The 26231-nt window shown below is 40.3% G+C and overlaps 1 protein-coding gene across 2 annotated transcripts in view; it reads left to right on the forward strand.

Annotated features, from left to right (window-relative positions):
- Window positions 1-26231, forward strand: part of usta (uronyl 2-sulfotransferase a) — a 105027-nt gene that overhangs the window by 62470 nt on the left and 16326 nt on the right. For both annotated transcript variants that reach the window (XM_074684608.1, XM_074684609.1), the window contains 3 exons: window positions 10597-10752; window positions 23344-23423; window positions 23507-23660. In XM_074684608.1, coding sequence (XP_074540709.1) covers window positions 10597-10752; window positions 23344-23423; window positions 23507-23660 — 390 coding nt within the window. The remainder of the gene's footprint in view (window positions 1-10596; window positions 10753-23343; window positions 23424-23506; window positions 23661-26231) is intronic.

A 26231-nucleotide genomic window follows, 5' to 3' on the forward strand; every position in this document is an offset into this window, starting at 1 on the left:
GATAAAGGCATTTGTTTCAACAAATACTTACTCAATACCCATTTTTGTTTAGGACAGCCCCTTTTAAAACAGTTTTCAGACAGATCCAGGATTTTCTAAAATATATGAGCATGTAGCAGTTCAAAAATCTGCACATATTCTGATCAAACATCCCTTATTGTTATTGTGTATCCATGTTTCCAACATGTGAAGACAGAATGCCCCCTCTTTAAACTCCTACTTATGACAGGCTCATGGTGACATTTTGCTTTAAACTCAGTCAATCTGTTTCCAAACTGCTAACACAGCATGAGCCTGTGGAGCTGTAGTGGTAATAATGTGTTATAAATCACAAGGATTCCCATTATTTCCCATTGGATACTGAGAGAAACAGCTTGACAGTGTCCCGAGGCCAATTCAAACCCTTCTGATTATTAACATTACCACACCAACACAAAGCTTGAGCTCTCTTTAAAACAGAAAATTAGGATTTTTAATGCGAGCTTAAGTCTCCTAAGGACTTCATGAAAGACCAATTTGCTCAAAGTGTGCTGAGGCTTTTGAACGCATTGTCTCCGAGTTGTCTTGTAATTCCTGCTGTTAGAGAGTATCAAAGGCAGACATTATGAAGGGTTTATAATTTGCCCTTTTCTGTGTCTGCTGGAGCTCGTTAAGGCTCCGCACAGCCTGGCAGGGAGAGCTGCAGACACAATGCAGGGCTTAAAAAACACTTTTATCGCATAAATAATTTAATCAGAGTTTGGCTTTAAAGCCCCTTTGAGTCTTTTTTGGCCGACGATGAAACAGACTGAAATTAACAGTGATGTCGTTTTATGACCCACCAAACCAAATGAGACCAGCAGCAGCTAGTTAGAAGTTTCTATACCATGATTTCTAAAGCTTGTGACCACTGTGAGGGAAAGGTGTTTGGCTTTTCCAGAGCATATTGAATGATCTTTCAAGACCCAATTAATCTTGTTTTCTCTGACCATGTAAACACAAAAACTACCTAAGAAGAGTGGGCTCTCTTCTTTTATGTCTCTCTTTCTGCTTTGATCCAAAAAGCAGACAAATCAGACTCTTTTTGATCCTGTTCATCTCGGGCGCTCCATCTTTTGATCCTCTCCATGATCTGTCGTCTTTTCTCGTGATGGCGCCGCTCTTTCTCTCTGAACTACCTTGACACGTCCTCAGTTGGAGCGTGAGCTGCCTGAACTTTTCTGATTTGCAGCGTCTCGCTATGTCTCTGTTATCTCTCATCTTCTCCTCATATCCATGCTGAGCTCTCGTCCAAAGAGCGCACCGCTCTCACTCACAGTAGTTTACGAGCAGGATTTTGATTGACAAGCTCTGCCAGACCTGCCCTGAAAACTCAATTTTCTTCCATTGTCGCAGTAAATGTTGCAATTGGATTGGCATCTATAGACGTTAATTAGTGATGTGTCGGTCTTCAAAGTGAATGGCAGGAGCCGGCTCATGATTGGGAGCCAATCTGTTTTATTTTTCGGAAAGAATGAAAGAATAGGTTATAAGAAGTATTTGAATACTGGGAATTTTAAGATTATGGAATAATATATCAGTAATGTAGTTATACTCAGATTTTCAGGTTCATTTCCTCCCTCATTCTAAAAAAAAATAAAGAAAAATAGAATACCATGAGGGACTAAGTGTACTTTTTTTACTCTAGTCACTGTAATTGTGAAAAATACTTGTTCTGAATCAATGAATTGAAGAAATATAATGTATGTGTTTAAATCGTAAAAATAAGTGGCGTATCACTCCATTTTAAAAACAATCGTTAGTTGCAGCTCTAGCAAGTTGTGGGGTGTTGTTCTGGGGTTGTTTAGCTCGTGGTGGTCCGCAGGATTTTTCTGGAGGGGTAAACGGTCCTTGGTTGGAAAAAAACTGAGAAACACTTCTTTACACTATGCCTGAGCTCCTGGACCTAACGTCTACCGCAGCTATCGTAGCCTAGCATCACAAATTTAGCAACTCACATGGTGTGAATTTACAATGTGTTCAACCCTCTACTCCCGCTCCAAAGATTTAAAACAAGATTCAATCAGAAAGGTAAACAAAGTGAGCGCTTAGCTGGAGACTACAGCCAAGAAATACCCAAAACACTGAAGTCGTTCACGTTATTAATGATGCATCCTTTTAAACTGGAGACGGATGGAGGAAGTCTCTCTGCAGCTGTTTATATGAATTAAGATAAATTGATTTCCAGTGCTTGAGAGGAAATGGGAGACAGTAATCTCTCCAGCAGCACTGCTAACGATTTTAATGTGTGGAAGAGATACGGATCAGAAAGCTTTACGTGTTTAACCAACAGCCTCTCAGGCTTAATGGACTAGACACAAAAACTTTAAGTGCCTTTGTTTTCTACTGGTTTCATTAAATATTTAAACCATGAGGTTACTACATCATCAAAACTTTTCTATCATTACTTATGAAACTCTCCAAAGGTGTTTCTGCTTTTTGAAAGTTGTTTCAAATTTAAAAAACATACAAACCATTGCCTTAAAGACTTTTCTTAAAAGTACAAAATAACTGCATATGTATTTTTAGAAAAAAAAAAATCAAATTGATCCATCCCTTGCATGAATTAGGTGAAAACATGCTGGAAAAGCACTCAGTGAATTTGGAAAACACATTCTACACATGTGAGCATGTCAGGGGGCCAATCCTGACATGCTTCCCTTCACATAAAGACCCATAACTCTATTCAGAGAGCTGCGTGGTTTTTCCATACGCTCTCATTTACATCCTGCTTTCCACTTGATTCCTAATCTATCCCCACGTCCACCAGAACCTCAGTTTTCTGCGTGCACATGCTGACCTGCTGCCAACCTCAGCTTTAAGTGAAAGATCAGTCTTAGCTTGACGGAAATGATGACATATGAAATCAGTCAAAGTCAGTAGCTAATGTTTAGGGTTAGCCAGCCTCTCCTGGTTGGTACCCAGCCATGTGATTCAGAAACCTCTCCACTTCTCTTCGCCATGACACCCTGAAGGATCTGCCTGTGAGATCTCACCATCCCGGCGTCTGCTGACCTTTTGGAGAAAGAGGTGTTTGTGGTCAGTATGTGTTTGTTCACCCGATGTCTCTTCCAATAATCTCTCAAAAACAGCATGAAGTGTGTGAAGGTTTTGGTGCCAGTGTGTGGGCAGAGTGTGAGAAAAGAAAGAACACTGAGAAAGTGAAAACAACAGAGCATGAGAGAGGAAAAGGGCTGGACTCATCTCCTCTGAGACGGCACCAGATCTGGAGAGCAGGAGAGCCAAAACCTCTCACATTTAAAGTAAAAAACAACAAAACTTTGACAGAAATCATTCTCCACAGCGAGGATCGACTGTCGGCAGAGTCCCTTCCTGGTACCTTTTCTTCCAGCATCCATCAGAAACCTGCAGAGAGAAATTGACGGCGGCTCAGTGTGAGAGTTTGGCCTTTCAGCGCTGACAGTGTTGAACATTAGCTTTGGACTTCTGATAGCATCTGTGGTGTTGTTCTTCTGTTATACAACAGCAGGCTGTTAGAGGTCTGACACAGTCATTTGTCATCATATCAGCGGGGAAATGGGGTGCTGCAAAAACACTGCATGTATTTTATCCAGATCATTTGTATTGTGATAAGCTGAGAAGTCTGTTTGAAAACATGGAGGAATGTTGGGGCGCCATCCAAAAGAACCAGGCCCTGTTTGCTCAAATGAGTTTCCTTTTAAACACAACGTGTTTTTTTCACCTTATCTTAATTGCCAACTTATCCAGCCAGTTATTTTTTATTTTCAAATACCAGCTAGATGGCGCTATTGGGGGAAATTTTCCATTAGTTTCTTGGATATTTATGCCTATTTATGCCTATTTATGCCTATTTATGCCGCAACATTCAAACTAGGCTCCTCCCCCTTGGCTCAGTGCCAGCTGCAGCACACACCCACAGCCTCCAACTGTGACTATCTGAACATACTCACTATCCCAGCAATCACCTGTAGCATCATGTTTTTACATAGGAGAGCTGTGCACCTGACTCAACACGTTAGCGCAAGCTAATCACAGGTATTTGACACATACCTGGTTAGCAAAAAGCTAACTCGCATTGCTCTTCATCCCGTGCTCCTCTCCAAGTTCCTGAAAGCGAGTGAAAGTTGAGCCAAGCTTCACCTGCTTGTTTTTCTTTATCCATGCTACGTCCGCTATCGGGTTAGCATCTTCCACTTGCCAATCAACATGCAAAGTCTCTTGCATACTGTACGCTCTGTGATTGGCTGAGGTAACCACTCTTAACTCTTCACCCAGAAACGCCTCAAAACAGCCAAAACATCAACATCCAGGCAGAGGAAGGGGTCTGAGGCAGACACAGACACTGACACACACGTATAAAGGCCCAGAAGTGACGATTGAGCAGGATTATTCCGGTAAAGGTTGACTTTTAATTTTTTAGTAAAATCCTGCAGACCCTACCTTGAAGATAGAACCGTCGATAAAGGGCAAAACCTGGAGAGTGTAAGGACTGTTGCATAGGTCTTGTCCACCTTTGCGCACCATGCTATGCCACTAGTTTTAAGGGCATGTTAAAGCTGCTGTGAGAAGTTTTTATACAGTTATGAAACAGCCTGAAATTAACAGTAGAGCCGCTTTATAACCTTAAGAAGCAAATTAGACTATCACTAGTAATGTTAAAATCTCTATATTGTTACAAATTTTATGCCTGAACCGCCACCAGGGGGTGGGTGTCAATCAAGATAATTGGCGGCACTGAAAAAACAGATATTTTGAGTAAAGTTTTCGACTCTTAAAGACAAGGGGATGTATTTTTTGTCCAAAAAAAACATTTACAGGACAAGTCTAGCAAAAGAAGATATCACACTATCCACGAGAGGGCGCCAAAATCAACACAGATACATTTTCTTAATAGGAGCTTTAAGTACTGTGTTAAAACTTGCTGTGGTGTCAGCAATATTACCCACTTGTTTCTTAAGTGTAGGTATATTGTCTGAAATAGGCAGTCGCTAAGCTGGAAATGCTAACACATGCTAACTTATGATCAACTTACAAAGACAAGAGGGAATTTTGGCTTTCTTAATTTGTTATATATAGAAGTAGTGTCTTCTCAAGAAAACACAAGTGTGAAGAACAGAGGGACTTTTTAGCTACTCTTACCATTAGCCAATTCTTTTGTCAAAACACAGCGTATACCAGGACTTATGGTTTCGTCATTTGTCGTTTTGTATTGTCTGAATTGTATTTTGACAAGTCAACCAATCTTTACACCATCAATTTTCCCTCCAATAACATAGATAAAACTGATGAGGATGTGTATAACCTCCTTCCTGTTCAGGTTAATGCTCTCAGTTTTCAAAATTGCTGACTCCTTTCCCCACATTGAGTTATTGGTCAATAGTTGATGCCTCATGGCTGAATGAATTTAGCTGATGAAAGACTTTGATCCTTGTTTTTATCCATGTTACGAAAGAGTATCTGGTGTAAGGTGGTTATTACAGGAAGTGACACAAGCTTACGCACGCCTGTCAATAAAGCATGTCTCAGCTCGTTCAAGCATCACCAATGAAGTGTTTTTCCAGTTTACCCTTCATCCTTCAGCAAATGTTCCCGTACATCCTCCTCTGATATAACATCAGACTGGATTAATCACACATGACGGCCACTAAAACGCTGATTCCGGGAAATATTCTGGAGGAAATGCTCTGTCATCAGGCTGCTTCCTCTTTTGAATATTCCCATCCCTCCTTCTTCTTCTTCTCTTTTTCTTCCTTTGTCTCTTCTGTGCTTGTTTTCTGTCCGTCATGCTGTCTCCTTTAATGCTGTTATGCTTGGACTGCTGGCATTCGGAATGAGTCTCGCTGCTTTTACTGCTGCTGCTTTTGGAGGAGAAGAGACAAAATCTGGAAGTGTGTGTGTCTGGTGTGTGTGTGTGTGTTGGGGGCCCTGCTGAGCTTTGTGCTATCTGCAGTCACAGAGATAAAGAAGACTGATATTAACTAAAGATGAATAATGACTTCAAGCCACACTGGAGACAAAAACAAGGGAGAGCCAGGCTTAAGAAAAACAGGAAAGTTGTTAAAATGAGCTCATTTAATAGTTAACTGGTCCCTTATGAAGATGAACATGTACAATTAAAAAGAGAAGTGCAAATAAAGGCCTGTACACCTCAGATTTGGCCCCCTTTATACCAAAATGTGCTCTCTAGCACCACCTAGGCACACTAAAACAGCTCTCAATAGCAGCAGGAATGTCGTAGAGAGATCAAACAAACGTCAAAATGTTCGTTTAGTTGAGATGCACAAATAGCATGCAGACACCCCTGACCCATCTCAGACAGGAAGCTGGCAATTTGCCTTTCAAAAGAAAATCAAGCCAGTTTTTTGGGCCTCAAACAGAAATGACCTTCTCCAAGGCCATAAATGGTATCAGCATGAAATCTGCTCAAATGACAAAGTGGGCCCTGCTTTACAAAAGTGATATAGGAATTTGTTTTTTCTCAAATGGTTTTTGAATGGCAAGCCTTAAAAGAGGGCGAACCCCAAAGAAGCTGGATCCTCCTCCCCCTATTACAATGAATGGGAGAGGAGGATCCAGCTCCACACAAGCCGCAGCAGTTAGGCCTCTACACAAAAAAGTAAAAGTGGTACAGCTTTAAAGCTGTTAAAGTGAGCTCATTTAACAGTAAACTAGTCCCTCTTGAAGATTTACATGTACAATTAAAAAGAGAAGTTCAAATAAAGGCATGTAATTAGGATCCTCACTGTTGTATTTCATCTGTTTCTTTCTTATTATTCTGTCCAGTCTCAGCTCTAATTTGACTCCTAAACGTGCTTAAAAACTCACCAAAATTGGCATACACCTCAGATTTGGCCCCCGTTATACCAAAATGTGCTCTTTAGCACCACCTAGGCACACTAAAAGAGCTCTCAATAGCAGCAGGAATGTCGTAGAGAGATCGGACCAACGTCAAATTGTTTGTCTAATTGATACTCACAAAATATATGCAGACAACCCTGGCCTCTCAGACAGGAAGCTGACAATTTGCCTTTCAAAACAAAACTAAGCCAATTTTTAGGGCCTCAAATAAAAATGATCTTCTCCTAGGCCATTAATGATATCAGCTTGAAATTTGCTCAGATGACAGAGTGGGTCACGCTTTACGAATGTGATATAGGAATTTGTTTTTTCTTAAATGGTTTTTGAATGGCAAGCTTTCAAAGTTGGTGAACTCCAAAGAAGCAGTTTCAGCTATCCCTATTAGAATGAATGGGGGAGGAGGAGTTGGCTCCACACAAGCTGTGGCAGTTAGGCCTCTACACAAAATAGTAAAAGTGGTACAGCTTTAAATACGCATTGGGTGGATTCCTGACGAAATTTACTACTAAAATATGTAATTTTGAGAGAGATTTGGACAAAATTGTGGCATTTATGAGGAGTTGTTTCTAAAACTTCAGTCAGTTTCACTCCTGAGAGGGCAGCAGTTAGTGATGATGTCACACTGATTGAGAGTTCCGTGCAGCTGGTCATGTGACTCACTGAAGGCGGGAAAACGGAATGTGACAAACACACACATATTATAAAGTGATAAAAACCTTAACAGTGAAGGTGAAACTAGCAGGAAGGGACGGAGACAGTGCAAGAATCTGACCAACACTACTTGCAGCTTTAATTTTCTTGATTTTACATTATTCCTCTGACTTTAGAAAGTTATTGATGTGGTTCAGGTGAACTCCTTTGAGTGGCCCTGTCACTCCACGTCTTTCTGGTGAATTCCCTCAGATTGCATTCATTCTTCAGGGGCTCCTTGTGTAAACCCCGGGGGCCCTCAGGGATAATTGCCAAATTAGTGCATTCTTGCTACCCGGGTGCTAAAATGAGTTTTAAGTTCAGTACACGACGGCCAGAAACTTCCTCCTTTCTGCAAGAGAAACCACCATTTACACACTCTCACATCCACCTCATTTGTGTCTCCGATTCATGGCTGAGCTGCTTGTTTAATTGGTGAGTCATGTGGTTCCAATGTGCGCATGCTTTAGCTTGAGTGTGTGTATGTGTGTAAGCTGTGTCAGTATCGCTTTGCAGAGAAATCGGCCGAATCTCTGACTCATTGGGCTCAGCAGAGGAAAAAAGCATGTGAGGGGAGAAGATGAAAGCAGTCAGATTCGTGCGTGCGTGCGGCTGTTTCGGAGCTGAAAGAGAATATGTTGCGAGGTCAATTGAGTCCAGCCTCAGGGAGAGTGCATGTGAGAAACAGGGGTTAAAGGTCAGAGAAAATGAGGGAAGAGAATCCAGCCAGCGTCTGATGAATTTCTGTCGTTTGACTTGTTGTTTTCCCTTCCTTGTATCACTTTTCACGCTTTGATCTTTTTTTTTCTGTTGTTTTTCAAAACACCCCTGCTTCTGCTATAATCCAATTCTGATTTGAAAAAAGTGACACTGTGTAAAAACCTTGATAAAACAGAATTTCATAGTCTGCAAATCCTTTAAAGCATATATTTAATTGAAGTGCAAACACAACTTATTAAAAATTGAAACAAAAAGTTTCAGGAAACTTTTTAATTTGATTCGAGCCACTTGTTCCGAAATAATTGGGATGAGGCAAGTTCAATATTTAGTGTCGACACTGTCACCATTCAGGAAGCAAAGGGACCAGTTTCTGGTGTTGTGAGAGTAAAATGTGCAATTTTTTGCCAGTATATGATTCCAGTGGCTCAACAGTTCTCTTTTTTCATACTTGTCACGTCATGATGCCAAATGCTTTTTTAATGGGTAACAGGTTGAATGTACAGACAGGCCAGGTTACCATGCGGAGACTTCTACTACAGAGCAATAATGATCTGCCATGTGCAGTGAATAGTTTGGAGTTGTCCCTAAGGTTCATCTTTAAAAAAGCAGTTTTTTAAGATACTCTAAATACTCAAATATGCAAATACTTGCAGATGATTTCTTTTTTTTACCCATAAACAAAAATAAAGTCTGTGGGACTGTAATCAAAGTCTTTAGGTATATGTTTTCCACTCTTGTTGATGTTGTTTTCAAGGGCAGTGGCTTTTACACCGGCTCAGCCATCAGCTCTCTGAGGCCTTCACCTTCCACAAAGCTTCATGGGAGCATGTCTCTAGTTAGCATTTTGGTTATTAGCAGGCTTAGCTTCTCCGCTCTGGTTTCATCATAACATGTGGTAACAGGGCTAGCAACTGATGTGTTGTGAGACTTCCTGTCTCCGCTGTTTTCCTCTTGTGCTTTGAGTGCCTGTGGTTAAGCATTGACCTAGTTACTCAAAGATGTGAAAGTTCAATGCCTGACTTTCTTGACTGACATGTGTCAGGTGCAGCAAATGGTTCTGCATTTGTTGTGCTTTTGCCTATGGTATAATAGCATGTTCCTGGGGAGTTGCCGTAGCTGTCATAAAACAGTTGTTCCTGCTGAAATCTGGCTCGGTGTCCCAAAGTCGTTGCTGAAGTTTGTACCCTGTTTATTTTCCTACCTAATATCTTGAGTTAGGGTTGGGACAAAAAGCTTGGTCACACTTGCAATGCTGCGTGTGTTCAAGTTATGTTGCTAAAAGCTAAAATCCCATTCCTAGTATCTTTTAGCTTTAATGTACCCTCCAAGGTGTTATCTACCCAAGCCATTGGTACTCAGTATCCTCATCCAATCACAGATTTTGATCTGTGTGCTAACAACAAGCCAGGTGGTCCCTTCCTTTTTTTAGAGTGGAGAACTTGAAGTCCATGATTTCCAAAAAGAGTGTCACCACTGGATCACAGGACAGTTTTCTACTACACCTCAGTCCAGTTTAAAGGATTCTTGGATAGGGATGGGTACCTTTTGTAGTATCTTTTCTTGAAGACGGATTCCGGGCCCGATGTCTCTTGCAGGTGGGGTCTGAATGGACCCTGAGTTCCCCCTGGCTAACTGTTTGCTAGCTTAGTCATCTAAAGCCCTGCTGCTATCTTGATGAAGGAGGAGAGTTCAGCCAGCTTGAGTCCAAAACTTTATTCAAAGTAGGCAAATTTGACCAAAGTGATTTGACAGGTCTGCAGGGAATCAACTGCTAAGCAAGGGTGAGGCAGCTTCTTACATACCCTGGTGTTAGGCGTCTTTTCTGTCCCAGATGGAGATTGGCTGACTTTCTTTGGGCAACAGATGCTTTTGTCTTTGGATGTATATTTGGAAGGTTTACGATGGTTTCCTGTTTCTGAGTGTTCTGAGTGGGCAGGCAAAGGTAAAGGATAGTCAGGGTTTCGTGAATGTATAGTTAAACTTCTGTTGTCAACCAAACTGCCTTTAGGGGGCATTAAAGACTGTTAAGTCAATCCTTTTTGTCTTCTGGATCTTATTTAACTTTTCTCTTTACACGGCAGTCTTGTACTACAAGCTCAGGTCCAATGGTCGTTAGACTCTACAAGGGGGCAAAGGGTTGGGAATTGTATGGTCTTGTCCATAGTGGAGATGGGCTGGTCAGATCGCTGCAACTGAACTGTCCCATCGTTAAATTTTTTAGACAAAAATCCTCCACACTTTCACATTTGAAACATTACGATACCGATGCTTTGTTCCTGGCAAACATTGCCTTGACTCAAGGGTTTTTGTTCCTGTGTTTGTTTGCAGGTGCTCCCATTCCCCTCCCAGGTGGTCTACAACCGCGTGGGGAAGTGCGGGAGCCGGACGGTGGTCATCCTCCTGAGATTACTGGCAGAGAAACACCAGTTCAACCTGATCTCCTCAGACATCCACAACAAAACACGCCTCACCAAACATGAACAGGTACGTGACAGTCGGATATAGAAGGCGTTGGTTCGTGAACAACCAGGGGCTTCGCACCAACTCCCTGTTGCTCTTTAAGTTAATGAAGAAGACTGAGCTGATGAAGAGGATCCTTTAGAGGAAAACACCTTCATTTTAAAACTTCCAATCATTTCATGCATGGTTTAAAGCAGATCTGTTTTCTGACTCTTGCTCTAACTCATGACTAATGGTGGTTATTAGAGCTTAAAATTTGCGCAAGTAATCAAAAATCACTCTCCAGCGTCTGTTTTCATTTTTTTAATAAGTTATACTCTTTGCACTTAATCGTTTCAATTTGCTTCTTGCATCTGGGAAATTTAAAATAAATGGAGTTTAAATCCTAGTATTGTTAAGCCTATTTTCAATTTTTTTAGATTTCACTTCTGAGGCTCGTACTTAATGCTTCCATTATCGTTAGGAAATACAAAAGGCCAAAATGATGAACTTCCATTTGATGAGCCAGAGAAAAACAGCAGCTGGTGTCAGGACGCTCCCTGGTGTCCTGCAGGTATGAGGATCTCAGCGTGTAGGAGGAGGTGGGAAAAGCCTGAATGGATCCATATTTTGCACATTAACTCCACGGTCACAGCGAGCAGGAGAAAAAAAAAGCATCAGGAGCTCATTCAGTGTTTGTCTTTCATTCAGTGTGAGAACACGGCTCAGGAACAGGGGATCTCTTTTTATTATTTCCTGAAATATCTCAAGGACACGAGTGTTGGCTTTGCTCTCGTTTAAGAAACCGCAGCCTCTCAGACACCGGGACGTGCCGGCATGTGCCAGCGGGAATGCCAGGGTGAAGTTTTCGAATAGCCGATCGAAACGGCACAGATTCAGTGAGGAAGCACAGTAATCTTCCTCATGTGTGTTTTTCCGCTAACCCCTGAAGTGTTTCAGCTTCTTAAAAACACAAATAAACGACTTAAATCAAAGATTTTCCAGTGGCTGCGGGGTGGATTTAGTGGGCTGTGCTGTGAACATGACTCTAAAGTGTAGTTCCAGAGAAAACCTCCAACGCTGGCAGGAACGCTCAGACACAAAGCCTGGGCTGGAGGATCTGGGTTCCTGTGTTTGAAAGTTAACAGCAGTGGAAGTCGGGTTTTGTTTCTCTTTAATTTGCGTATCACCTGACAAATAAAAGCTCCTGTGGGAAACTTTCAGTGTGCGTCAGTTTTGAGACAAAGGCACCGACTTTTCTCTGATCTGCTGATTTTGTCCATTACACACGTCATAGAAATAAAAATCTCATCCTGTTTCTTGTAAATATTCTTTCCAACATGTCGGTCATGCTGCGGAAAATGCAAAAGTAAGGTCTGTATGGAGCTATTACTGCAGCAAAATTGTGTTTGTGTAAATGAATCCACGTGAACTAAAACATAAATGTGTAAAATATTTAAAAATGCATGCCAATCTACAAATGTGTGGACTGGTTTCTAGACCCAAAAATATGCACAAATCATCGGTTACAACTGAGGAATGACTCGACGATGAGTTAAAAGCTCATCCTTGGGTCATGCATGGGTGTAAGTTATAAAAGAAAATCAAAATGCACTGTTTTGTGACTGTGCAATAAAAAAGTTTGTTTGTCCAGTCATAGGTTTTTTCATTTTTGTATCCTAAAAGCAGTGTGAAAATATGGTCTCATCTCGTCTCCTGAGCAAAGTGTATCGTCACATCCCTACTGTTTACACAACAACAGTGTCAGCAGCATTTCAGAAAAAAAATCACTCTGGAGGCTGTTTTCAAAAGTTTGCGTTTCAGATTGGCTACAGCACTGTTTCCGTGTTAACGTGAGGCGAAATGCCACAATACTTTTACATTTCAGCCTAAAACAGTTGTCGTGTAAACAGCACCTTAAAGTGATACTCCGGGATGGAACAAGTTGGGTTCTATCACAAGGTTTAGGGCAGAAATTACCCCTACAGCAGTGTTTTTGTGCAGCAGAAGCCCAGAGCGCTCGCACCAAACACCCCCTCCCTGCTCCTCTGCTGGTTTCCTCTGCACTCAGACGGGGCCATATTTTACTTGACCCAAAACACAAATAAACGGACTCCCACTGAAAAAATCTGATATCGGTCTGCATTCACGCTTTATTTAGAGAATTTTCAGCGTGTTACTTTCACACAAAAACACCGCTAAATAAGTCTCGAGTTCTCATCGTGTCGTAAAACGGCGCTACCTCCGCTGCAGAGCCACAGCTCTACAAGGCGCTCGCCGCTTAGTGTATCAGTCCGCGCGCGGCGTGCCTGATATAAACAAACGCAGGTAGAGCCTTATTTAGCGGTGTTTTTGTGTGAAAGTAACGCACTGAAAATTCTCTAAATAAAGAGTGAATGCAGACCGATATCAGATTTTTTCGGTGGAAGTCCGTTTATTTGTTTTTTTGGTCAAGTAAAATATGGCCCCGTCTGAGTGCAGAGGAAACTGGCAGAGGAGCAGGGAGGGGGTGTGTGGTGTGAGCGCTCTGGGCTTCTGCTGCACAAAAACACTGCTGTAGGGGTAATTTCTGCCCTAAACCTTGTGATAGGACCCAACTTGTTCCATCCCGGGGTATCACTTTAAGGGTGATGATATGCTTTCCGTGCAAACGTGACACACAGGAATCAGACGCACAAGAGAACTTGTGAGTCGTTTATGCTTTTTAACACCCTGCACAGCGTCCATTGGTGTCCATTCCCAAACTGCAGGGGGCGGTGTGTCACAAACGTACATCCACCAGAGTACTAAACAAGAGTCAAAGAAGTTTGCCTTTGTTTACAACATGACATATCTGTCCTGGAGAGTGGCCGAAATTTCACGACATGAATTATTTACCACTCGGTTGTCACGGTGATCTCTGTGTGAAGAGTCGTACAGATGCCTGTATTTCTGCACTTCGACCTCTAAGAGATCCTGTTCTTTTGCCATTTGTCCGCACAAACGTCGAGTGTGTGCGGTGCGAAAAGTTTCCGCGTGACAGGGACTGCGCAAGGAGGTGTAGGTACGAAAATAATGTCATTCATCCACACAAAGCTCCGCGGATCCCGCCAACGCATCTAGCATAAATCAGCCTTCAGACTCCGTTTTCCTCTTATTCTGAATTGTTACGACTGTGAACTCACTTCATCCTCAGCACCTCTCACCTCTAGAGTCCCCCAGGGCTCCAGCCTTGGGCCCATTCTCTTCTTACTCTGTACACTCCCATTGATTTTTAAGAAGCACACATTTTCTTTGCATTGTTATGCTGATGATGTTCAAATCTACCTGTCTTTGACTGTAAAATCCATAAGGACCCTGCTCGAATGCTTCAAGGATGTTAAGTCCTGGATGAGCGCAAACTTTCTTCACTTGAATGAAGGAAGTCTCAATGTTTGGTTGTGGTCCTGCAAACTTTTTCACCTGGTTTTCTAGGCCTCCTCACACCAGGGTCTACTGTGAGGGATCCTGGAGTAGTTTTTGAAGACAGGCTGATATTTGAACACCAGGTTTGCTCAGTTGTCAAAAAAAGCTTTTATCATGTGAGGACTTGATTGAAAGTAAAGGGGTGCCTGAGACTCACCATGAAATTTAAATTTATTTCATTCTGTTTTTTTTTTTCAATTTATGTTTGCTCTGGTTTTATGTATCTTGTTATTTGTGCTGCTTTTAGTCTGTACAGCACTTTGGTCAACTTTTGTTGTTTTGAATGAGCTCTTTAAATAAAGTTTAAGTTGAGACACCAAAATTAAATATTTCACATGCTGTTAATTAAGATAATAAATCAGCAAAAACTGGAACCATCCAAAGAGTTACTAAATCTGACATCAGTTTTTCTGACATCAGGTTTTCTTACTTTCCTATTTTGAGAACTGAAGCTGGAGATTTTCTGCTCTTTTCTCTGCTCTGACCTTTGACCTTTCCTGTCAAGAGCTGAAGCAGGAAGATCAATGGTTTGCAGTGGAGGCGCAGCGTGCAGGAGTTAATTTAGATTTTGGATCCAGAGAGCCGGTGCCAGGCCAAGCCTCCTCATGCCCACACCTCCCAGTGACATTTAGCACAAACGCAGCGCCTCCTTTTAGTCATCTGGGTGAGAGGGTGAGTTCACGTTGGTGGGAGGATCACAGCCATGACTCATATCCTCTCCTCGCGTCATGATACGGACAGAAGCCTGAACCGCTCCTGGACGGGTCGGCGGACGCTCCATACGTGACGGCGTTAGCGGCGATCTGATGTTAATGTAAAGCTAATATTGAATCTGCATCTTGTTTACTCATTCATCAAACTGTCAGTGAGCACACAGAGGGCGAACCATTACGCTCATTAACGCTCCGGTCAGAAAACTGTGAGCGTCAGAGAAAGAGTGTGTGCCTTCCTCTGTCTTTGTAAAGAGTGTGTTTGTGTGTGTGTGTGTGTGTGTGTGTGTGTGTGTGTGTGTGTGTGTGTTGGTTTATGCAGATACAGACGCACTAAGTTTAGAGATGCTGGTCTCATCAGTTGTGGTTCTGGCCGGAGACTTCAGTGTTTCCGACCCGTTTCCAGCTGGCTCTCCCCGCCGTCCGCTAATGCGTTTGCCCAGAGTTGATACCCCGTGCGTTGGTTCTGCCAAAAACTAAAGGTGCCTTACGCGTCTGGAGCTTTTTTTCTTTCTTTTTTTGCAGATTTGAGGCACATAGTGACCCGTCTGTCCCTTTCAGCAGAAGTGGGAGAATGTTGAGTGAGTGAGTGAGTGAGAGGGAGGTTTCCTGAGGAAAAAAATAAAAAAAAGAGTCAGGGGGGAAAAGTGTCCTTTAAAGCCTCCTGAAAGAGAAAGACAGCATCTTTATAGTGAGCGTGGCTCGGTTCATGTGGGATCCTGTTTCCGACCGACTCCTGCAAACATTCAGCAGCAGGCAGATGCTGCGCAGCCGTCAAACTGTCGTGTTTCTGCATTGCGGGGCCGCAGAAACGCAAACACAGGGAAGCGTCTGGCCTCAGCACAAACAAAAGATCGTAAATAGTTTTTCTCTAGAAGCTTCAGAACAACTAAACTCAGCAACAGTTTGCCTTTGGGCGACTACAGGGAAAGTGGATGAGACAGGATTAAAAAGAGATCCCAACGGGATTCTGAAACATTTTTAAACAAAGACAGGACAGTCACTCTGATGACTGAAAAATGAATGAAAGTGCAAATAAAACTAAAAACTTTTATTTTTTATATAAACTAAGGTGCAAAATAAAACAGTTTAACTGTCAACTCTCCCTGGTTCATATATATAAATATATATATATATATATATATATATATATATATATATATATATATATATGTATATATGTATATATATATGTATGTATATATATATATATATATATATATATATATATATATATATATATATATATATATATATATATATATATATATATATATATATATATGTATGTATGTAAAATAAAAAAGGACCACAATTTAAAAAATTTCCAATTATTGTAGAAAAAAAAGGGAAAAATTGAAAAATAAAAAAAACACTTTGCAAAGATTTGAAAATAAGATATAAAAATAAATAAATATATAAATAAATATATAAATATATATATATAAATATATATATATAAATAAATAAATATATATATATAAAATAATAATAAAAAAAAAAAAATTAGATATAAAAATAAATATATAAATATATATATATATATATATATATATATATATATAAATATATAAATATATATATAAATATATATATATATATATATATATATATATATAAATATATATATATATATATATATATATATATATATATATATATATATATATGTGTGTGTGTGTGTGTGTGTATATATATATATGTAAAATAAAAAAGGATCAAAATTTAAAAAATTTGCAACTATTGTAAAAAAAATGAAAAAATTGAAAAATAAAAAAACACTTTGGGAAATTTGACAGAAATCATTAAATGTATTACATTTTTGTGATTTAAAATAATAAAAAAAATATTTTAAAAAAATCTGCCATTTTTGGGGGGGTTTTTTGGCAGTATTTTTAAATTTGAAATTTTTAAGAAAATTTTAAGATTTGAAAAAATTCCAACAATTTAAATTTAAAAATATGCCAATCGTCTAAAACTTTTGGAATTTCAAAATTTGCAAAAGTTGATGATGATGCTTGTGCTGCCTATTTTGTCTAACAAATGTGGACATGTTTTTTGTTCCCTTGTCAGTCTCTTTAATCACCAATACCAAATATATATATATGTGTATATATATATATATATATATATATATATATATATATATATATATATATATATATATATATATATATATATATATATATATTTACTGACACAGGTATCATTTTCTGTATTAAAACCAGAATTGGTAGGTTTTTTCTTTGTTGAAACAACGCGTCTTGGTAATAAATTTACTCAGTTGGAAAGTCTGTTTTCTTCCCTTTTAAATGGCGTCACAGTTGTAGGGAACATGTATTTAGCCCCGTTTCCACCAAGTAATTTAGTTCAGTTCGTCTCAGCACGGCATGCAATTTGTCCCCTCAATAAAACGGGATGAGCTGTCCCACTTTTTGGGAACCTTTCATGAAAGTGCCAGACCAAACTGATTGAACATCATTGATTGTGATATTTGTTTTGGTTTGGACACCAGTCTGAGTACAGATATTCACACGTGTTTGTACTGATGACAGCATTGGCATCTGTGTTGAAACAAGTTTTAGAGTTATTAGATGTCTCCACACTAGTGAACTAGGAGAGAGTCTAATGTTGGAAAATCAAGCAAAGTCTTAGCAATCAGTGTTTTTCCACCAATAAAATGTATCAGCCAGGTCCAAAGCTCAGGAGGATGAACGTGGCGTCAGAAGGACAGAAACATCTCCAGGTGTAGGCAGTGATATTGAAGCACAGCTCTTCTTCTGTGTGGTAATTAGGCTAACAACGGTGAAATCAAGTCCATTTGTCTGGTCCACAGCTGGGATTATCTGAGCGTCTTTGGATTCAGAGACAGAGACAGAGACAGATTGAGCTGAGGTGAGGGCAGCAGTCGTAGCCGTCTGTAGTTTTTGGCTCTTCCTCTATTTCCCCTGATGAGCTCTGTGTGGACGCCACGGGGGCTCAGGAAGGAGGGGGAGGGGGGGTTCAATGGGGTTGCAGGTATGCCTGGAATCTCAGACTGTCCTCCACTTTCCCTTTCGTCTCCCGGCAGCTAAATGAGAGGATGGGGGGGGGGATCTGGCCAGACGGACCAGATACACTGTTGCACATCGAATGTGCCAAATGTGTTCAGGGTCTGCACATCCACCTGGAGCTGGGGGGAGGGGACTCTGGAGGTTAGCTCTGGACTCATTGGTCTGGACTTAAAGCGTCACTTTTTAAACATAGACTTTAAAAGATTAACGCTGTTTTTCTGGAAACATCAAACATCTGAGAAACTGCATCACTGTCCTGCTCTCGTAAACCATGCATAGGCTCCTGTTACGTCAGCAGTATTTGGCTAGCAACAGTAATATGTATACTTGTTTATGTACACAGGGCAGCTAATCTGAGGCCCCCGTCAGATCCAGTCCTCACACCCTCCCTCCGCTCCATAAACTCAGTACATTTCCACTCACTCTGCTTCCACTTTCCAACAGTCTCTCCTGCTGTAAAGTATAAAAGTTTAAAACTTTTATAAGTTCTGCTGAATAAATTTCACAACTCTGTGTCACTTCTGCTCGGCTCTGTCTCTGCTGAGAATCTCTAAGAATTAGATCCAGCTTCACGAGAGAAAAGGGAGAAAATCCTATTTATGGGACTCAGATGCAGCGAGCATTGATTTGAGAAAATGATTAACACTTGTTGTGGATCACCAGTATTGAAGGTTAACGCTTCGTTTCCAAGCATTTGTGTTTTATTTGGTTTTTACGATCTCCTCTCACGCTGGGGGTAGAAGAATTAACAGATTAATCTGTAGTTGGAGATACACAGCAGCTGGGATTGAGGGATAAAAACATGAAGTAAAGACTCCATATCCTCAAACCATCGTCTGCATTTGTCGACCAATTAAAGACGTTATAATCCAGCTGAAGGTTCTTCGCTGCTTTCTTATTTACGAGTGTTTTAGCTTCCTACAGCTGTGCAAGCTTTCCTCAGGCCTTGAACTACAGACTCATTTATTTTACACCTTTATAAACAGCTGCTCTTTGCCAAATGCAGAACATCATTGGGTATGTACTGTTGTAAGTGATTGGGTAATGTTCATTAAAATATGCAAAAAATTAAAAAATTAAAATAAAAAAAATAATATCATCAAATTTCAAAAATTTTAAATGATCCCAAAAAAATTAATAAAAATTCCAAATTTTTAAATAAGAAATTAAATTTAAGGAATTGCAAAAAAAAATAAATAATAAAATAAAATTTTGCAAAGATCTCAAAAGGTTTTGTAATTGGGAAAATAAACAAAAAAAAAATATTTGTGATTTCAAAAATTTTCAAAAATTATCTAAAAACTCTAAAAAAATTAAGTTTTTGAAATTTTAAGAAACTTGAAAAACTTGCAAAAATTCCAACAATTTTTCCAACACTTTTGAAATTTAAAAATATGCCTAAAACTGTCAGAAATTTGGGGAATTTCAAAATTTTGCAAAATTTGTCCTCTAATGGTTGATGATAATGCTTGCGCTGAATATTTAGTTTAAAAAAATGTGAACATTTTTTTTCTGGTGCAAGTGTCTTCAATCATCAATACCCATAAATTAAAAATGTCTATTTTAATGTATTTGAATATTTTTTTAAGCTTCAAGGAGCCACTGCTAAAGAGTCAAAGAGCCGCATGAGGCCCCAGAGCTGCAGGTTGAAGGGACCCTTGATCTGTGGCGACATGTATCAGCTTCAATTTAACATAATATGCCCAAAATTGCAAGCAGAAGAGCTGCAGGAAGGAGACTAGTGATTAAGTCATGATCATTTTACTTAAATGTTGGAGTAATGTATAACAATTGCTGGTCTATCCTGTGCCTTAAGCTCCGTTTCCACCAAGCGGTTCAGTTCACTCCGTCTCAGTACGGCACATATTTTGTTGGGTCTCCACTGACTGATCCTGGGACAGAACCCCAGATAACCGAGACAAGCTGTCCCACTTTTTTGGGACCCTTTTGGGACCTTGTTGAGTTGCCAAACTAAGCTGATACAATCCCAGAAGGTGGAGCTAAAACGCTGCAGTCTGCTGATTGGTTGAAAGAATGGTCACTTCCTGTGTGACAGTGACTGCTGTATTTCTCCTAACGGCACACAGCCTTCTCTGAAACAAAGTTTAATTGTTCTTTGTGACGAAAGCACATGCCAATACCAAAGAAGACAAATTGCTCAGTGTCTTCCATCATCGCTTTTTGTTTACTATGTCTTGTTTTTCTTCTTGATGCGGCTATCGGCCCCCAGCTTATTCGACGTCTACCAAGAGGGGCCTGGTCAGCTGTAGAAGTGCAAACAGAACCAGGCTTCAACCCGTACCAAATTGGGCTTTAGAGTCATGGTTCCCTGAGTGGAACCCAAATGGAGGTTGGGACCCTCATCCAGGTCACAATATGCCTTCCCAAAAACATAACAAAATTGTCCCACAGGTCTTTGGCTGCTCTTATCGCCAGCCCCATCAGCTGACAGCTCTTTTTATGCTGTGTCTGATTTTACTGGTGTCATACATATTAATACTTATCCTTTGTGCATCAAAAGAACCAGGTTCCCGCGCCATGCTAGTGCTTACTCTTGCGCTTAGTTGGTTCTAGTACATCCGTACTTCATTGCATATGTTTACCCAAAGACACCAACACTATACTCAAGCCCACAAAGCTACAATAAAGACTCGCTCGGCAGCTTTACATTTTAAAAATGGCTGTTTTCCACCGCCAAAGTTAAAACAGTTGGTCAGAGTAACCTCGCCCCAGCCCCTGGCGTAGTCGGGGTGCTTTGCTCTGGCCCAGCAAACGGTTGGGGATTGCTAAGCACTAGTTTTTAGGACCTGGAGCCAGTGCTAAATCAGGCATTAGCCCAGAACTAGCACTAGCATCAGCTCTGTCGAAAAGGATTGTTGATGCTGGCTCTGTCCCGCCCACCAAAAGTCTTTGCTGCTGCTCTCCCTGCCTTGACTTTAGTTAGAACATGAAAGAAAGAAGGTGTACCCTCTCTGTCTCAGGCTTTGGCCACAAGTAAGCATGTGGAGGGGCAGGGAGCTCTGAGAACAGAGCCAGACCACCAAACATAACTTACTGAAAGCAAATAACTCCATCTCCTGACTGAAGCAGACTTAACGGTGAAAATAACTGATCCCTGAGAGGAACGCGTCACTCGCGGAAATTTTCCAACATGAAGCTATTTCTGTAAGGAGGAAGTAGATCTGAGTAGTAAGGCCTTCATTCAGAGAGATCATGCAGGAGCTCTGTGCTGTGATATCCCAAAGTTTGTTTTGGCTGCTGTGAGCCTGCCTCTCCATGCAGAACTGGAAAGCCTCTGGGGCGTGTTTTTTTTATCTTTCATTGCAGCAGAGGAAGAAGAAACTTGGGGTAATTGCTTTAAAAATGCTGGCCTTCTTGAGTCTGTCGGGAAGAAACTAGAAGTAGAGCGCTGAATGTTGTTACATGAAATAAGAAACGAAACAATGATGTTGTTGTGCAGGAAAGGTTGGAGCGGCGGTGAGGTCAGTCTGTGGTGGAAGATTCTGCAAATTGAATAAAGGTGGACTCATGGTCCGATGAATACACAACAAACTGCATTTTGTCCTCGGTCATAAACTCGACTTGAACATTTAACCATTTCAAAGAGAATCTTGGTTTCATTTCACTGTAATTAAATGATTTTATATTTGGATTTGTATTTAGTAAAAGGTCTTTGTCAATGTGAAGTGAAACCAGTTTTAGTGTTTATACTTCTACATACTTCAAATCAGTGGCGTAGCTTGTATATATCTTGTAGATCATAGCTATGCGTTGAAACAGAATGGACAGAAAACCCTGTGATTGGTTTGCTAGGCGGCATCCTGTTTTCTGTATTAACATAATTTCCCTTGCAATTAGCTAAGACTCCATCTAGTGGCCACTGGAAAAAATACATGTCAAAGACACTTAAGCATTGTTTATCCTTTTGAAACAACTACTTGTTCTTATATCCATGATGTTTTAAAGCTATGTTAATTATAGGGATGGGTATCAAAAAGCTAGTTCCTGTTCCGAATTGATAAGAAATGTTTCAATCCATCGATATCATTAGCCTTTGTGCATAACGATTCCCTTATCAATTCTTAACATCACACCGGAGCTGCCGGACCTTACGTGGTGGACTAGTCTGGCGCAGCTATATTAGCTTAGCAGTTAACTAACGTTTCCCCAAAAAAATCTGATTTGGGATTTTCTACTTGAAGTTTTACTTAAGAATCCTATTCAACATGGTATAAATCTCCTTATTTACCAAAAACAATATTAACAAAATAGCGTTAGCTAAATGCTAACATATATGGAAATTACACTGATATGCTAGCAGTTAGCATACAGCAATTTTAAACAGAATTTAAACAGAAACATATCACAGTTACTCTCTATAAACAATACTGGCTTCATGACTACGACAAGGTTCCGAACAACTTAGAATACTGCTATATCCACTGAAAGACACCATATGGCCTACTTCAGTCAGTAACATACAACAAAACAGTACATCAGTGTCGCGTGACGTGAGATTTTTACTCATTTTTATTTGTTTACGTCCAAGGATATCCAATTCCAGAATAGAATAGAAAATACTTTATTTATCCCCAAGGAGAAATTCAGGTGGAGTCACAGCAGCAATTGAGAAAACAAAAGTAAGAAAGTGTATAGAAAGTGCAAAAAGCTTCATAAGAAAATAGATGCTGACAGCTTGTCCATCATTGTCCAGTCAGCCAGCCTCCACCTCCACAGGGTCCAGGACTGAGCTTCTTCAGCAGTCTGTTCAGTCTCTGTCTCCTGGATCCTGTCTGCTCACAGCAGGTGAAGCTCTTCACATGTGGCGTTGGTGTCTGGTGTTAGCTCTGTTAGCCATGTCTGTGAATAGCATGATGCTACTCTGCCTTCTGGTATTCCGTCTGTTGCTGGGTTAGCACAGCTAGCTCGTCCATCTTATTGGAGATAGATCTTATGTTCCCAATAACGATGGATGGAAGGACAGGTCGATGTCGTCACTTCTTAGCTCACACCTACACGTCGTCCTCACCTCCTTCTCCTCACCTTGTGGGGAAACATCTGGCCTAGCACCAGTTAGCATTGACATGCTATAGGCTGCTTACAGCTGATTTCACATGTAAACAATTCAGCCATGGTTACATGTAGGATCTTCAGACAAACACAGGAGAAAAAGTAGTAAAAGTATCACTAAAGACAAAACCAGTTTGGTGTCCATGAACAACAAATGAACCATACAAAGTAATGATCCACTTCAAATGCAAAGATGACGAAAAAGAGACGAAAAATCTCAAGAAACGGACAATCTATCTGCTGACTTTGTGTTGGATTTCCATCTATCTTGAATAACCGTCCATATTTAAGGCAGATAAACTTCTTTATCTATTCTGACTCATTAAGCTAACCTTTGTGTGTTTCTTCTCTTCCTCCAGGTGGATCTCATGAAGAACATCAGCAGCATCCCTCAGCCTTTCCTCTACACACGGCATGTTCACTTCCTCAATTTCACCAGGTACAGATGTGCACTGTTGTACGGTCACACTCAGGTACCATTATTTCCACGTCCTAACTCTGTCTTCCTCTGTCTTCCTGAAGGTTTAGGATAGAGCAGCCCGTCTACATCAACATCATCCGGGACCCCATCAACCGGTTCCTCTCCAACTACTTCTTCCGCCGCTTCGGGGACTGGAGGGGGGAGCAGAACCACCTCATCCGCACGCCGGGGATGAAGGATGACGAGCGATATTTGGTGAGGCCTGTGTTTAATGCAGCGGTAATGTTTTGTGTCTGGCTTGAAATACAAAGCTATTTTCTCAGGCATTAGTCGGAGATTTACACGCTGCAAGCTGAATTTTATGTTTGCATTGATGCGTGTCGCAGGGGGAGGAAATGAGAGTCTGATACTGACAGATTTTAGACGGAGAAGATCAGTTTCACACTTGGGTAAATAATTCTTAGCAAAAGCAAAGGATCGTCTGGATGCTGACTTTTATTATCTTAAATATTTGATGGTGTGTGTGAGTTGAATGAAGTCACAAGTTTGTGTTGATATGAGCTGTTTATGAGCTTTATCCTTTACCTTGAAAGAGAATTCCCTGTATATATTACATAATCTGTATCTGTTAATCAGCTGTGTGCTTGTAATTTAAAAAAAAAATGCCAAGGGGGTAGGAATAATGCAGCTATTTGTTTCTGGAAATGAGACATTGTTCTCATTTTGAGAAACTTGACAGGTAATTATTTCTCATCCCTAAGGCAGATATTTTACCTCACAACGAGCAATTCAGGTCTTGATTTTGGCAAGTAAGATCTTCAACAGGATGTTTATCGAGGGTTGTCAAATGAGTGTAGCTTATGTCAAGTCTGACCAGACTTTTTGACTCGCGTTGTAAAGACAGATAAAAACATATTACTTCCTGTTGACAGTAGGGGGGGCTTTACTTTGAGCTGAAACAGGCATATAGATGTGTTCAGGATGACACACTTAACTTGTTTGTTAACATTGATCCAACATTGAACAAGACAGCTATCAAAGTTTTCCTGATGCTGACAAAATGGTCAACTTTGGCGGTCCATTGTGGCCACGCCCATTGAGTTACCAAAAATCCACGCATGAAGTTTCATCGTCAATGTGTGTAGTATACACAATCCAAGTTTGGAGATAATCAGATGAAAAACCTAGGACTAGTTCACTTTAATACAAAGGCTATAAATCGTCAAAATCCGATGTTTACGTCCAAATTGACAACTTCCTGTTCAGAATTCACTATGGTCGTAAGAGACTTTTTTGTAGGTCCAGGCATGACATTCAAGCCCAAAAAATTTGGAGCATTGATATTTTTGCGCAACCAGTGGTAAAAATGCACTCAGGCTGTGACACTGAACCTCTGTGCGCATTTCGGTTCAGATCCAACAGTGTACAAGAGAGCTATCAAGATTTTCATGAAGTGGCAAAAATGGTGAACTTTGGTGGTCATTTGTGGCCACGCCCATTAAGATGACAAAAAACCTAGAATGGTTGTTCGGCTTCAATGTGAGTAGTATACACATGGCAAGTTTGGAGTTGATCTGAGAAAAAACTTAGGACTAGTTTGTCCAAATACATACCCTTTAAATGTATTTCTACCTGTTGCTATTTGGGGGCGCTGTAGTTTCAGGTAAAAACAATGACATAGATGCAATTGAGGCACACCACTGAAAATGTGTGTTTGTTTTCATGCAGATTGGACAAAACTATTAATATGATTCATCTACAATGTGTCTAGTATACACAAGCCAAAAAACCTAGGATGAGTTCATTCAAATACACAGCCTACAAATCATAAAAATTCCGATGCTTAGGTCAAAATAGCGAAGTAAGTGTTTGGATATCATGAAAGTCGTAAGAGACTTTTTTGTAGGGCTAGGCATGGTAGGCATGCAGCAAAAATTTCAAGGCTGTAGCTCAAAGGAGCCTGAGGGGCTGCAATTTTAAACCCCTAGGGGGCGCTGTGTAACATTCATTTTTGGGCAAGCAGTAAAATCATCAATTTTTGGCCGAGATTGAATTTTGTGGCTAGGTGGGTTTGCATTTTTCTGAAGCGAAAGGCACCAAATTTGGGGTTATGGTGCCCTACAGAAAGAATTATATGAAATGCAAGGGTTTCAACAGGGCCTTGCCTGGGGCCCTAATACCTGACTCCCCATACATTTTATTCTGCTTTGTTTTATCTTATCTTGTGCTTTTGAGGTAGCCTACTTTAACACCATGGCCTTTGGCTAACTCTATTTCCAGAAGTGTCAATTAATATGCAATGCAAAATAAATAGATAAATAATATTATATTATATAATATTTTCGTCTTTGAACAACTTGAAACAAGACATTTTTTCTGGACAGGTCAGGTGAATGTAGCGCATTTTAGGTCTAAAAAGACATTCTTATTGGAAAAAAAATAAAAAATAACATGATAAGATTTGAGTTTTTTTCAGTGTAGTGCTCACAGACCCACTCATTCTAATGTAGATATCAAACTAAACCAATGCGGCCGTCGTTAATGGACTGAAACACTAATGTGTTTGCCTCATTTGATGGAGCAGTGAAGTCGTTTAATGTCTGAATCCCAGCCAACAACACTGTTTTCAATCTGTATCTGTTTTGACTCCAGGCCAGGTAGTTTCAGAAGTTATTTAAGGCATGACCTGAGATGTTTTCTTTTTTTCTCTTTTTCTGGTATGAACATGATGCACGCTAATTATAGAGGTGTGTAAGCCAAAGAGAGCCAGGAATGAAACTGTGGTAGTGTTTATGTAAACAAGTTAGCCCCAGTAGCAATAAAATC

This window comes from Halichoeres trimaculatus, unplaced genomic scaffold (genome assembly GCF_033239565.1).
Source record: "Halichoeres trimaculatus isolate MK-OKI-2021-1 unplaced genomic scaffold, fHalTri1.1 fHalTri1_scaffold_13, whole genome shotgun sequence".
NCBI classification, from domain to species: domain Eukaryota; kingdom Metazoa; phylum Chordata; class Actinopteri; order Labriformes; family Labridae; genus Halichoeres; species Halichoeres trimaculatus.